General features: G+C 37.3%; 1 protein-coding gene across 1 annotated transcript; it reads left to right on the top strand.

Moving 5' to 3' along the window:
* The first annotated feature begins 1,127 nt into the window (after positions 1–1,127).
* Positions 1,128–10,414, top strand: LOC144976269 (farnesyl pyrophosphate synthase-like). The gene is made up of 3 exons (XM_078920460.1): positions 1,128–1,251; positions 4,129–4,263; positions 10,110–10,414. Exons 1-3 carry the CDS (start codon positions 1,228–1,230, stop codon positions 10,314–10,316), a joined length of 366 nt encoding a protein of 121 aa, XP_078776586.1. The 5' UTR covers positions 1,128–1,227; the 3' UTR covers positions 10,317–10,414.
* Positions 10,415–11,099: the final 685 nt, after the last annotated feature.

Genomic DNA, 11,099 nt, shown 5'->3' with positions numbered 1-11,099 from the left:
CTTCTGGCTTATTCGCTTAAAAAATAAACAAATAAAATAAACTTCCCTTTATTCATCCCCAAGGGGAAATGTGTCTTTAGGGCTTATCCCAAGGGAAGACTGGAATAACCCAGGTGCCAGCCGTAGTGCAGCGCCGCAAAGTGAGCTAGGGTGAGGTGACTTGTTCAAGGTCTCACAACCAGGCGGGTAGTCGAACTCGGTTCCTTTTTGGGTACAACGCAAAGACCGTACCGCTGAGCCACGCTGCCCCTTGATAATCCGGCAAGCCATAATGAATGAACCTAGATTTCTCTTAGTCTGCCCCAGGGCACACATAATCTTGGTCTACTTTTGTGAAAAGTTGTCAGACCTTGGAAAATAGAAGCTTTTCTCGTTTTGCACTGACCGAGATGGAGACAAAACAAAGTGGATTCCGCGTGGACGAAGGCCTCGTCGTCGGAATTAACTCGTGATTCGAGAAATTGTTTCTTTTTTTGACCCAACTCGCATCGGCGGGGGGGGGGGGGGGGGGGGGGGGGGGGGTGGGGGGTCGATGTGACCAAGGTGACAGTAAGGGGCAACTTGACTCTAATATAAGTATTATTGGGGAATGACATATTACTGTGATACAGAGTACGGCAGAAAACCTGTTGAGGTTGTGTTGGCGTGTGAGTTTAAGTCTTCTGTCCAATATATAAAAAGACTGTTTTTCAATGTATTTCAATGTAAGAGGGGAAAACGATAAGGATAGCAAGCAATGCGCTTCAACAGTCGTGACGTCACTTCCCTCGTAATGACGCATAATAACTTAGTAACCGTCTCTAAACTATTGGAACAATGGCGGGCGTCCTTATGAAGTATTTCTCCGACGAGCATAAAAGCGTATCCAGTGGGGGAAAAAACATTATAAATCTGATCATGTTTTGAATTGTACACATCTAATCACAAGACATATGAAAAGTTCTAGCCAGCATGAAGAATAAAAAGTACCGATTTTCTTTGTTTAGAACCATGATGGCCGCCGTTGCTGGGCGACGTGACATCAGACTATTGAATCCAATTGCTATTGTCCGTTTCACGCTCTAGAAACCGGGATACGCCCCGGCTCCATCAGCCCCAAGGCTCTTAATGACTACTTTATACATAGACTTATCAACTACACTATTTTTAATTTTACTCAACGCAAAACAACAGGCTGGTATTTATGATAAACGGACGCATTCAGAGACAAAAAGGATATTCACAAAGATGGGCTATTACTATCAAGTTCAGGTAAGGTTGTGAGGTATCTATATTATACAGTATACGCTGGATACTAGCGTGCCGAATTCTAGCACGCTCTACATATATATATATAATATATATATATATATATATATATATATATATATTATATATATATATATAGTTCACATTTTAAAATTGTGTCACCCCAACGTCCACTAAGCGTGCTCAAAGCGCTTTACAATTTTTAATGTTTACATTGTATGCTATTTGGTTCTGTATTTTTACATTACTTTTTTATTTATTTATTTTTATTTATTTATATATTTATTTCTTCATTTGCGGTTATGTAGTCTTGTGGTATGACGCCCGCTGTCGGATCGGATGGACCTGGGGTTCGAGCCTCGCTCAGCGCATAGTTGAGTCCTTGGAAAAGGCTCTTTACTCACACTCTCTCACCGTACTCATGTGCAAAATGAGTACATGGCCGTTAACAGCGTTGTCTCTGTTGAAAGAAAAATTAATAATCTCGCCCAACTGGCGTCATGTCTCGTTCTACATGTTACGTGTTGCTGTTGGTCAGGGACCCTTTGTAAAGCGTTTTGAGCACGTTTAGTGGATATTGCTTTATATAAAAGTTCACGTTTTTCCCCCCCATTTTATATCCTATCAAGTATCTATGTAAATTAATACTCCTTTTGTAGCCACCCTCATTTCTTTGTTATCAAGACGGTCTTTATTTTTATCACACAGACACGTCTGTACACAAATTTCCTTTTTTTGGGATGAATAAAATTATTATTAATATTATTATTATTATTATTATTATTATTATTATTATTATTATTATTATTATTATTATTATTATTATTATTATTATTATTATTATTATTATTATTATTATTATTATCATTATTATTTGTATATTATTATTATAATTATTATCATCATCATCATCATCATCATCATCATCATTATCATCATCATCATCATCATCATCATCATTTTATCATTATTATCATTATTATATATTATTATATTATTATTATTATTATTATTATTATTATATTATTATTATTATTATTATTATTATTATTATTATTATTATTATATTATTATTATTATTATTATTATTATTATTATTATTATTGTTATTATTATTATTAAGCATATTTTGATTCTTTAAAAACAAGTCTTCCTGGCAACACAAATACATACATAAGTATTTTGATGGGCTAAACTAACCATTGTTTTACAGTTTAATTCGCAGAAAGTTATTAAAACACCTGGCATATTTTGGTAATCAACACAAATTCCATCTGGTATCTATCTTTCGAAACGAGAAGCCAAAGTTAACATGGTTGCAATGGACAATTTTTTGTGTCACTTTTTTTTCTAGATTTCCATGACAACAATGAGCCCTTAAGGAATTGGGTTATCAGACCTGCAAATAAGTGCAGGTTGCACCATGTCGAATGTGCTCGCAAAAGAAATTCTATACCATTTCTAACACATTCTTTTATTTTTTTTTTTAAATTAGGGTTGGGGGTAAGGACTGTTCCGTACAGCCCAAGTTAAAGTTTTGCCAACAAGTACAGAATTATTGTCAGATCTGAAAATTATAAACATTTTAAACAGATTTTTACAGTTTGATATTTTAAGGTTGTTCTATCACCCTTGGATATCTAGAATATCTCCAAAAGCATAATTAAATGATGGGTCCTTGATTTGACCTTGGCACCCTGTTGCCAGATTCATTTGCGCTCACCAACAGACTTTATTACTGTTTTATCGTCTCTATCTATGTTTATTTCCACAATGCAGAAGGTTGTATAATAAATTAAAATAGATGAGTGGTTGTTCGATGTAGCATTTTTCAAAATATAGATCCATGCGTTCCCTTGTCCACAACGCGTAGTATCTATATGTATATTTTCTGATAATAGTCTAGGATCGTAGCCATCGTTAACTTATAACCTGACCCTAGAACCACAGCCATCTTAAATTTATAGCTTGACACTGACCAAAAAAGGATGTCAAAAGACAAGTCTTTGGCCACAAAAGAAAACAAATCGTGAGTTGTATTGAATAGTTCAACGAAGGGAATCACTTGTTTCCTTGAGCTCTACTAACGACAACGCACTAAACGGTGCAAAAACCTTAAAATTACGTCAAACTGAAAGTCCTAGAGGGTTCTATCTAGTGTCTGGCTATGAGTTAACGATGGCTACGCTAGAACCCAATTGGACTTGTACTTTAACGTCATTTTAAAGGTATGTACACCTCCTAGTTAGTTGTCGTTAGTGTAGTAACCAAGAAAATACGTGATCCCATTGGTTGTAGTTTTGAATACAACTCACAATTTGTTTTCATTTGAGGCCAAAGACTTGTCTTTTGACATAATTTTTTGAACATTGTCAGGCTAAGTTTACGAAAGCTATGCTAGGATCGTAGCCATCGTTAACATATAGATAGTATGCAGATGACGTCACTCAGGCCTTTGTTATTGTTTTTGCCATCCGCGTTTGTGAGTTGTTCTCACTAAACCAGACTATAAAAGTTCATGGTTACACAGAGTTTGTGTGTTGGTCCGTTATACTTCCGGATGGCAATGTTGTGAACTCCTTGGCCAAGCGCATTCTATCTATAGCCTGACGCAAGAACCCTCTAGGACTGGCAGTTTGACGTCAATTTTTAAGTTTGTGTAGCGTCTAGTGAGTTATCGGTAGTAGTGCTCATGGAAACAAGTGGTCCCATTGGTTGAACTATTGAAAACAACTAACGATTTGTTTTCTTTTGTGGCAAAAGACTGGCATTTTGACGTCATTTTTTGGTCAGTGTCAGGCTATAAGTTAACGATGGCTACGGCCAGGCTATATGTTTACGAAAGCTATGCTATGATACGCCATTTTTATTTATATGCAGGATGACTTTTTAGACTGTTACGGTGACTCCAATCTGACCGGCAAGAGAGGAACGGATATACAAAATGGAAAATGCACTTGGTTCATTGTCACAGCATTGGAAATCGCATCGGATCAACAGCTGGCGGTGTTGAAGGTACACGAAATCATCGGCTATGTGGTTTAGTGGTATAACACTCGTTTTCGGATCGGGAGGTCCTGGGTTCGAGCCTCGGACGGCGCATAGTTGAGTCCTCGGAAAAGGCTATTTACTCACATTCTCTCACCGTACTCAGGTGTAAACACGAGTACATAGCTGTTAACAGGGTTGTCTATGTCTGAAAAAATTGTAATATCGCCGAATAGGCGTCATGTCTGGTTCTACATGTTACGTGTTACTGTTGGTCAGGGACCCCCTGTAAAGCGCTTTGAGCCAGTTTAGTGGATATTGTGGTCTATAAAAGCTCAAGTTTAAAAAATCCTTTCATTTTACAAATATGTGACCCATAATCTCAAAGCGGTAATAAGTTGGGAATGAGCGAGGCGCTGAATTGGAGTTTATAGCAAAAAGAAAAAAAAGAAATTAGGAAGGTCCTGGTCATGAACAAGTTATCAAGTTGTGTGTGTTGGTCCGTTATACTTCCGGATGGCAATGTCGTGAGCTTCTTAGAAAACGCATACTATCTACAGAAGTATAGATAGAACGAAGATGACGTCACTCAAGCCTTTGTTATTGTATTTTGCCATCCGCGTTTGTGAGTGATTCTCATTAAACTGTATCAACCACACTATAAAAGTTCAAAGTTACACACAGTTTTGTGTGTTGGTCCATTATACTCCCGGATGGCAATGTTGTGAGCTTCTTAGCTCAGCGCACGCATACTATCTATAGATGGTATGAAGTTGGCGTAACTCAGGTATTTGTTTTTGTTTTTTCCATCCGCGTTTATGAGTGATTCTCACTTAACTGTATTACCCAGACTATAAAAGTTCATGGTTGCACATAATTTTGTGTGTTGGTCCGTTATACTTCCGGATGGCAATGTTGTGAGCTTTTTAGCCAAGAGCATACTATCAAGAGCGGATATATATAGTATGCGCTTAGCTAAGAAGTTCACAACATTGCCATCCGGAAGTATAACGGACCAACACACAAAACTATGTGCAACGTGAAACATTTATGGTCTGGTTACTATACAGTTTAAAGAGAATTACTAGCAATGACTATGAAAAATGTTTTTTTCTCTTTTTGAGGAAAATTTTTGTCTCAAATCAAAGCCCTATCTCCACTGAGTAAAAATGTTTTTGAATTTTGAAAATCCATTCATAAATAAACAAGTTATGCTGTTTCAAAGGTGTAATTTATTTGGTTGACCCGCAAAGAGGAAAAAAACGCGAAAATATGGGACGCTTTTTCGGCATTTTTTTTTCGACCTTTGGTTGTATCTTGCGTAATAAGTGAATTAAAAGATTGAAACTTGAAGAGCAAATTAGGATGGTGTTTTGTTAAATACGGGAAAAGTACTCGTCATATTCATATGAAATTTTACAACCAAAAAGAAGAAATGTTCATGTATTACCTTGTCAGCGACAAAACCTCCACGCCCGGTAGTTTTAGAAATATTTTACTCCAAAGAGTAAAAATCTATTTTTAACGGTCTTCTGGTAATCGAACGAGTTTTGTCGCTTGACAAAATGTAAAATGACCTTTTTTCTAACTGTGTGCCAACTTTCAGTCATATTCATCGATAAACAGCGTCGTAATTAATTTTTTAAAATAGCATATACGAAACGGCTTCGTCCCATATTTTGACGCGAATGCGGGCACTTCGTAAGCGAAAAAGAGGCCCAAAGATTTGTGCGGGATAGTCATTGCTAGAATTACTCATAAATGCGGATGGCAAAAAATAAAAACAACAAAAAAAAACATGTCAAAGACATGAGTGACTTCATCTTCGTTCTATCTTTACTTTTGTTTAAAGGGAGAAAACTGAGGCACAGCTGCAACAGAAAGTTAAGAATGAGTTGTCGTTAACAGTACTCAAGAAAACAAATAAATGATCTCATTGTTTGAACACTTTCAGACAGCTTTTCTTCTGGTGGTCGTCGGCTGGCGTTGTGTCGTGTTTTTGGTCAGGTTTTGAGTTCAAAGCCGTGTGTCCGTTATTTAAATTACGCGGTAGAATTTTGACCAATCAAATCATGGAATTTGTGACACACCTTCAAAGATGGTCGGGCAAGTATGATTGGGGGTTGGTTATAAACAATGACGTGAACGAAATGGACTTCCTTCTGATCATTGTTGTTATTTTTAGAGATACTATGCACTTGGCAAAGAAACTCACAACATTGACATCCTGGTCTAAACGGATCAACACACAAAACTGTGTGTAATCTTGAACGTTTATAGTCTGGTTAATATAATTTCGTGAGAGTTACTCATAAACGTGATTGCAAAAAAAAAAAAAACAAAAAACAAACAAACAAAAAAACAAAAACAAAACACAACAAAAACCTCAGTGACGTCATCATCATTCTTGACAAACGCACATCTATACCGCCAAATGGGGGACTGATGAGTTATCACACGATTTTCACGATCATGTTATAAAAGTTTAAGTTAGCACATGGTTTACTGTGTTGGTTTTACACTGCAGTCCGTTTAAAATAAACTCCCCGGAACCAGAAAAGAAGTTTATCTTATCCGAGGTTTAGCTTATCCAAAACCCAAGGGCAACAACCCTTCCGCACCACAAACATTTATTTAATCTATTAGTTATCCCCCTTTAATAAATGCTTCCTGAAAGAGCCCGGATTCCTGTTCAATTTGACTAATGTAAGCAAAGAGTGACTCTTTTTTTTTACTATTATTTGTCGTTGGTCATCTTTCCCATGCAACAGGCATGCAATGATCTAAATGCTTGGAAAATGTAGAGTGAGAATGAATTAAAATGGGCGAGTTGAGACGGTATCATCACTCGTCTCTAGTCTAAGCTAATTAACCAGTAGATTTTTGACCAATCAAAGCATGAAATTTGTGACACACCTTCACACGTGCTCGGACAAACAAAGTTGGTTGTTTATAAACAGTAACGTGAATGAAATCGACCTCTCTCTGATCATTGTTATTGTTTTTATAGATAGTATGCGCTTGGCTAAGAAGCTCATAACATTGCCATCCGGAAGTAGAACGGATCAACACACAAAACTGTGTGTATCCATGAACGTTTATAGTCGGGTTAATAAAGTTCAGTGAGCATTACTCATAAACGCGGATGGCAAAAAACAATAACAAAGACCTGAGTGACGTCATCTTCGAACTATCTATACCACCAAATGGGAGACTAATAATCACAAGCTTTTCTCGATCAGATTATGAACGTTTAAATTTACACATAATTTTTTGTGTTAGTTCTATTGATCAAGCTGTAGAACAGCGGGTATAATATTATACCATTTGATAGTAAAACCTGTGGCGTTTGCTGTGTCTACCAATCACTGCTATTGTTTACATTATGACGATTTTCCGAGAGGCGTGGTTATCTACCTGTCTATTGCGCGATGAGTGTCAATCTTATTCTGGCAATCCCTTGAATATAGCCTTGTGAGGGATAATGGGAGCGATCTATATTCATGTTTTCGTCCAACCAAGTCATCAATCACATGATGTGTTGCTGTTCAACGATTGGATATATATATCTTCAGAAATGTAAACACGCTGCTTTATTTATGAAACCTGTAAACACACCCATGTGTCAAGCTAAACAAAATGACTTATCGTGATGTTCGATATTTCAAAAACTGTGAACACTTTTCACTATGTGGTTCATTGTGAGCACATATTCCAATGTGACCAATGACCTGGAGGACATGGACAGGTAATATAGATCATGCCCATTGTGTGAATGTGTTTGTGTGAGAGGGGGGGGGGGGGTGATACCAGTTCACAGTGGAGATGTGTATGACCTTGATGCTGTGCATTTAGCCAAATAGCTCATCCCCGCTAGCCAACACACAAAACTATGTGTAACCTTAGACGTCTGATTGATATCATTTAGTCGGAGCTACTCATAAAATGGCAGGCTAAAAACAATGACAAAGAGCTGAGCTGAGGGACGTCAATTTCGTTCCTTTTATAGCCATTTCCCGGGGGGGGGGGGGGGGTTCGATTCATTTCGATTGTGTCCTAGTGTATTTAAATGGTTCGTGCCATAAAGGACTACAGATAGTATGCGCTTGGCTAATAAGTTCACAGCATTGCCATCCGGAAGTATAACGGACCAACACACAAAACTTTGTGTAACCATGATCGTTTTAGTCAGTTTAATATAGTTTAGTGAGAATTACTCATAAACGTGGATGGCAACAAACAATAACAAAGACGTGAGTGACGTCAACTTCGAACTATTTATTAACCTTCAAGGATACACATAGTTGCGTCGCACGTCATCAATAGCTGCTGTAAAGCAAAATGAGCAAAAGTTTTTAGCCGGTGTCTTTAGCATTGAGTACACTTGGAAACGCTAATCTATCGCAAAGTAATTTCCGACAGATTATACAGACCCAGCTACTCATTTTCACTAATGGGTTGACAGACGGGGACAGAAAGGCTGGATTCCACTTCGGGTCGATGCGGTCCATTTATGTGTGACGCGAGTGCTCTATGTGCGGCTATGTGCTCTTGTGGTATGACACTCGCTTTCAGATCGGAAGGTCCTGGGTTCGAGCTTCGCTCGGCGCATAGTTGAGTCCTTGGAGAAGGCTCTTTACTCACATTCTCTCACCGCTCTCAGGTGTAAAATGAGTACTCGGCCGTTAACAGCGTTTTCTCTGAAAAAATTATAACATCGCCTAACAGGCGTCATGTCCCGTCGTAAATGTTAAATGTTTCTGCTGGCCAGGGACCCATTGTAAAGCGCTTTGAGCACATTTAGGGGATATTGCGCTATATAAAAGCTCAATTTTTAAGCACACAGATCTATCAACTGAGCAATCACCCCCCCCCCCCTGACTCCTGACCGTAGCCTTCCTAAACCCTCTCCTTATCACCTCCATAAACATTGTCACATTTGTTGTTACGACACAATATATATATTTTTCATATTCAGATTAATTTTGTACATCGCAAACTTTGTAGAATGATCCTTTTTTAAATTAATTAGAACACAAATTTGCTTTGTAGAGAGATTGTTTGAGTTTTAAAAATCAATTTTTCTGCTGGGTAAGCCTGCCATTTTGGAAAAATACTGAAAATGATCGGTAAGGAAAGAGTTGACTTATAGATAGTTCGAAGATGACGTCACTCATGTCTTTGTTATTGTTTTTTGGCCACCCGCGTTGATGAGTAATGCTCACTGAACTGTATTAATCCGATTATAAACGTTCATGGATACACACCGTTTTGTGTGTTGGTCCGTTATACTCCGGATGGCAATGTTATGAGCTTCTTAGCCAAGCGCATACTATCTATAGCCTGACACCAAGACTTGTCTTTTGACGTCATTTATAGATCAGTGCACACCTAGTGAGTCGTTAATAGTGCTCTAGTAAATAAATTAACTCATTGATTGAACTATTGAATGCGAATAACGATTTGCTTCATTTTGCAGTCATAAACGTGTCTTTTGACTCAATGTTTTGGTATAGTTCCTCAGAGCCATCGGCTATCCCGGTTTCAATAATGTGAAACGAAAGCAATTGCTTGCTATCCTTCGGATGGGACGCTAGTCGTTCGCAAAGTATGTGCTTTCAACCAGAATCAGAATGTACAGACACAACTTCTACATTGATATTGGGTGACCTATGGGGGCCAACGTCTTGACTGCGTTGGGACCAATTCCGGTCCTTTTGTGAGTGAAAAACGAGCTCTACCTATTGATCTATAAGGAACCCCCTCCCCCTCCCCTCCGCCCCCCCCCCTCCATCCCAACCTCGCAAAATTATAAATCGAATATGTATTCACTTAGTGAATTCCTTAGATGAGTTCTTGTGTTCTTCCACCAGGATAATTACGGACGCTGGGACGAAACTTGTGTACATGAAGTGAAAAACGTTTATCAAGACCTTGGCCTCCGTGATTTGTATAGGCAATATGAAGAAATCAGCTTCCAGGAGTTGGATGCCATCATCAAAACATTGCCTGAAAGTTTTGTCTTTCCCAGGGAGATATTCTATGATTACATCAAAAAGATTTATAAACGTATTAAATAAAGTAATGTTAATAAAAGGAAGAAAAAAAAAACGTGAGCTTTTATATAGCGTTATATCCGCTAAATGTGATTAAGATTTGGAAAAAATGTGGATGAAATATTGCCAGACAACGCAAGAAAGGAACATTTATAGTACATGGAAATAATAAACACATTTTCAGATCTTTATTTTACATCAGTGCCTGTTCCCTTTGTCATTTAAATACTGCCATTCTAAAAAAGTGCATTGATGTAATTTTAACACCATTTACATGTATTGTCAGTGGCGGTTCTAGCCTATTTATAGTGGTCGGGCAAAGATGAGTCGGTCATATATATATATATATATATATATATATATATATATATATATATATATATATATATATATATATATATATATTTTTTTTTTTTTTTTTTTGTTGTGTTGTTTTTTTTTTTTTTTTTTTTGTTTTGTCTTGTTTGTTTGTTTGTTTTGTTCGCCTTAAAAAAAAATTATTTCAACCACAAATAATCACATTCACAATGCAATGACAATACCAGTAGATTTTAATTATTCCAAACGTAATCAAAAATGAATCACGAAAGAGAATACAACAAAAAATTAAAGCGAAGAGACATAATGCGACAACACCTTCACAATACAAGTCCATCTCGTTCACTCGAAAAATTAAAGAGATGCTTTAATCCCTCAACTGCGAGATTAATATTTCTGTTACATTACTGGTTTTCAGTAGTACGTAGTAACTGTAAAGTTTTTATCGAGAAGCAACAACAGCGATATGACTCGAGTTTCATTCAGAGC

This window comes from Berghia stephanieae, chromosome 7 (assembly GCF_034508935.2).
Source record: "Berghia stephanieae isolate SIO BIC M18660-M18661 chromosome 7, UCSD_Bste_1.3, whole genome shotgun sequence".
NCBI lineage: Eukaryota > Metazoa > Mollusca > Gastropoda > Nudibranchia > Aeolidiidae > Berghia > Berghia stephanieae.
This window is presented reverse-complemented; position numbering and strand designations above follow the sequence as displayed.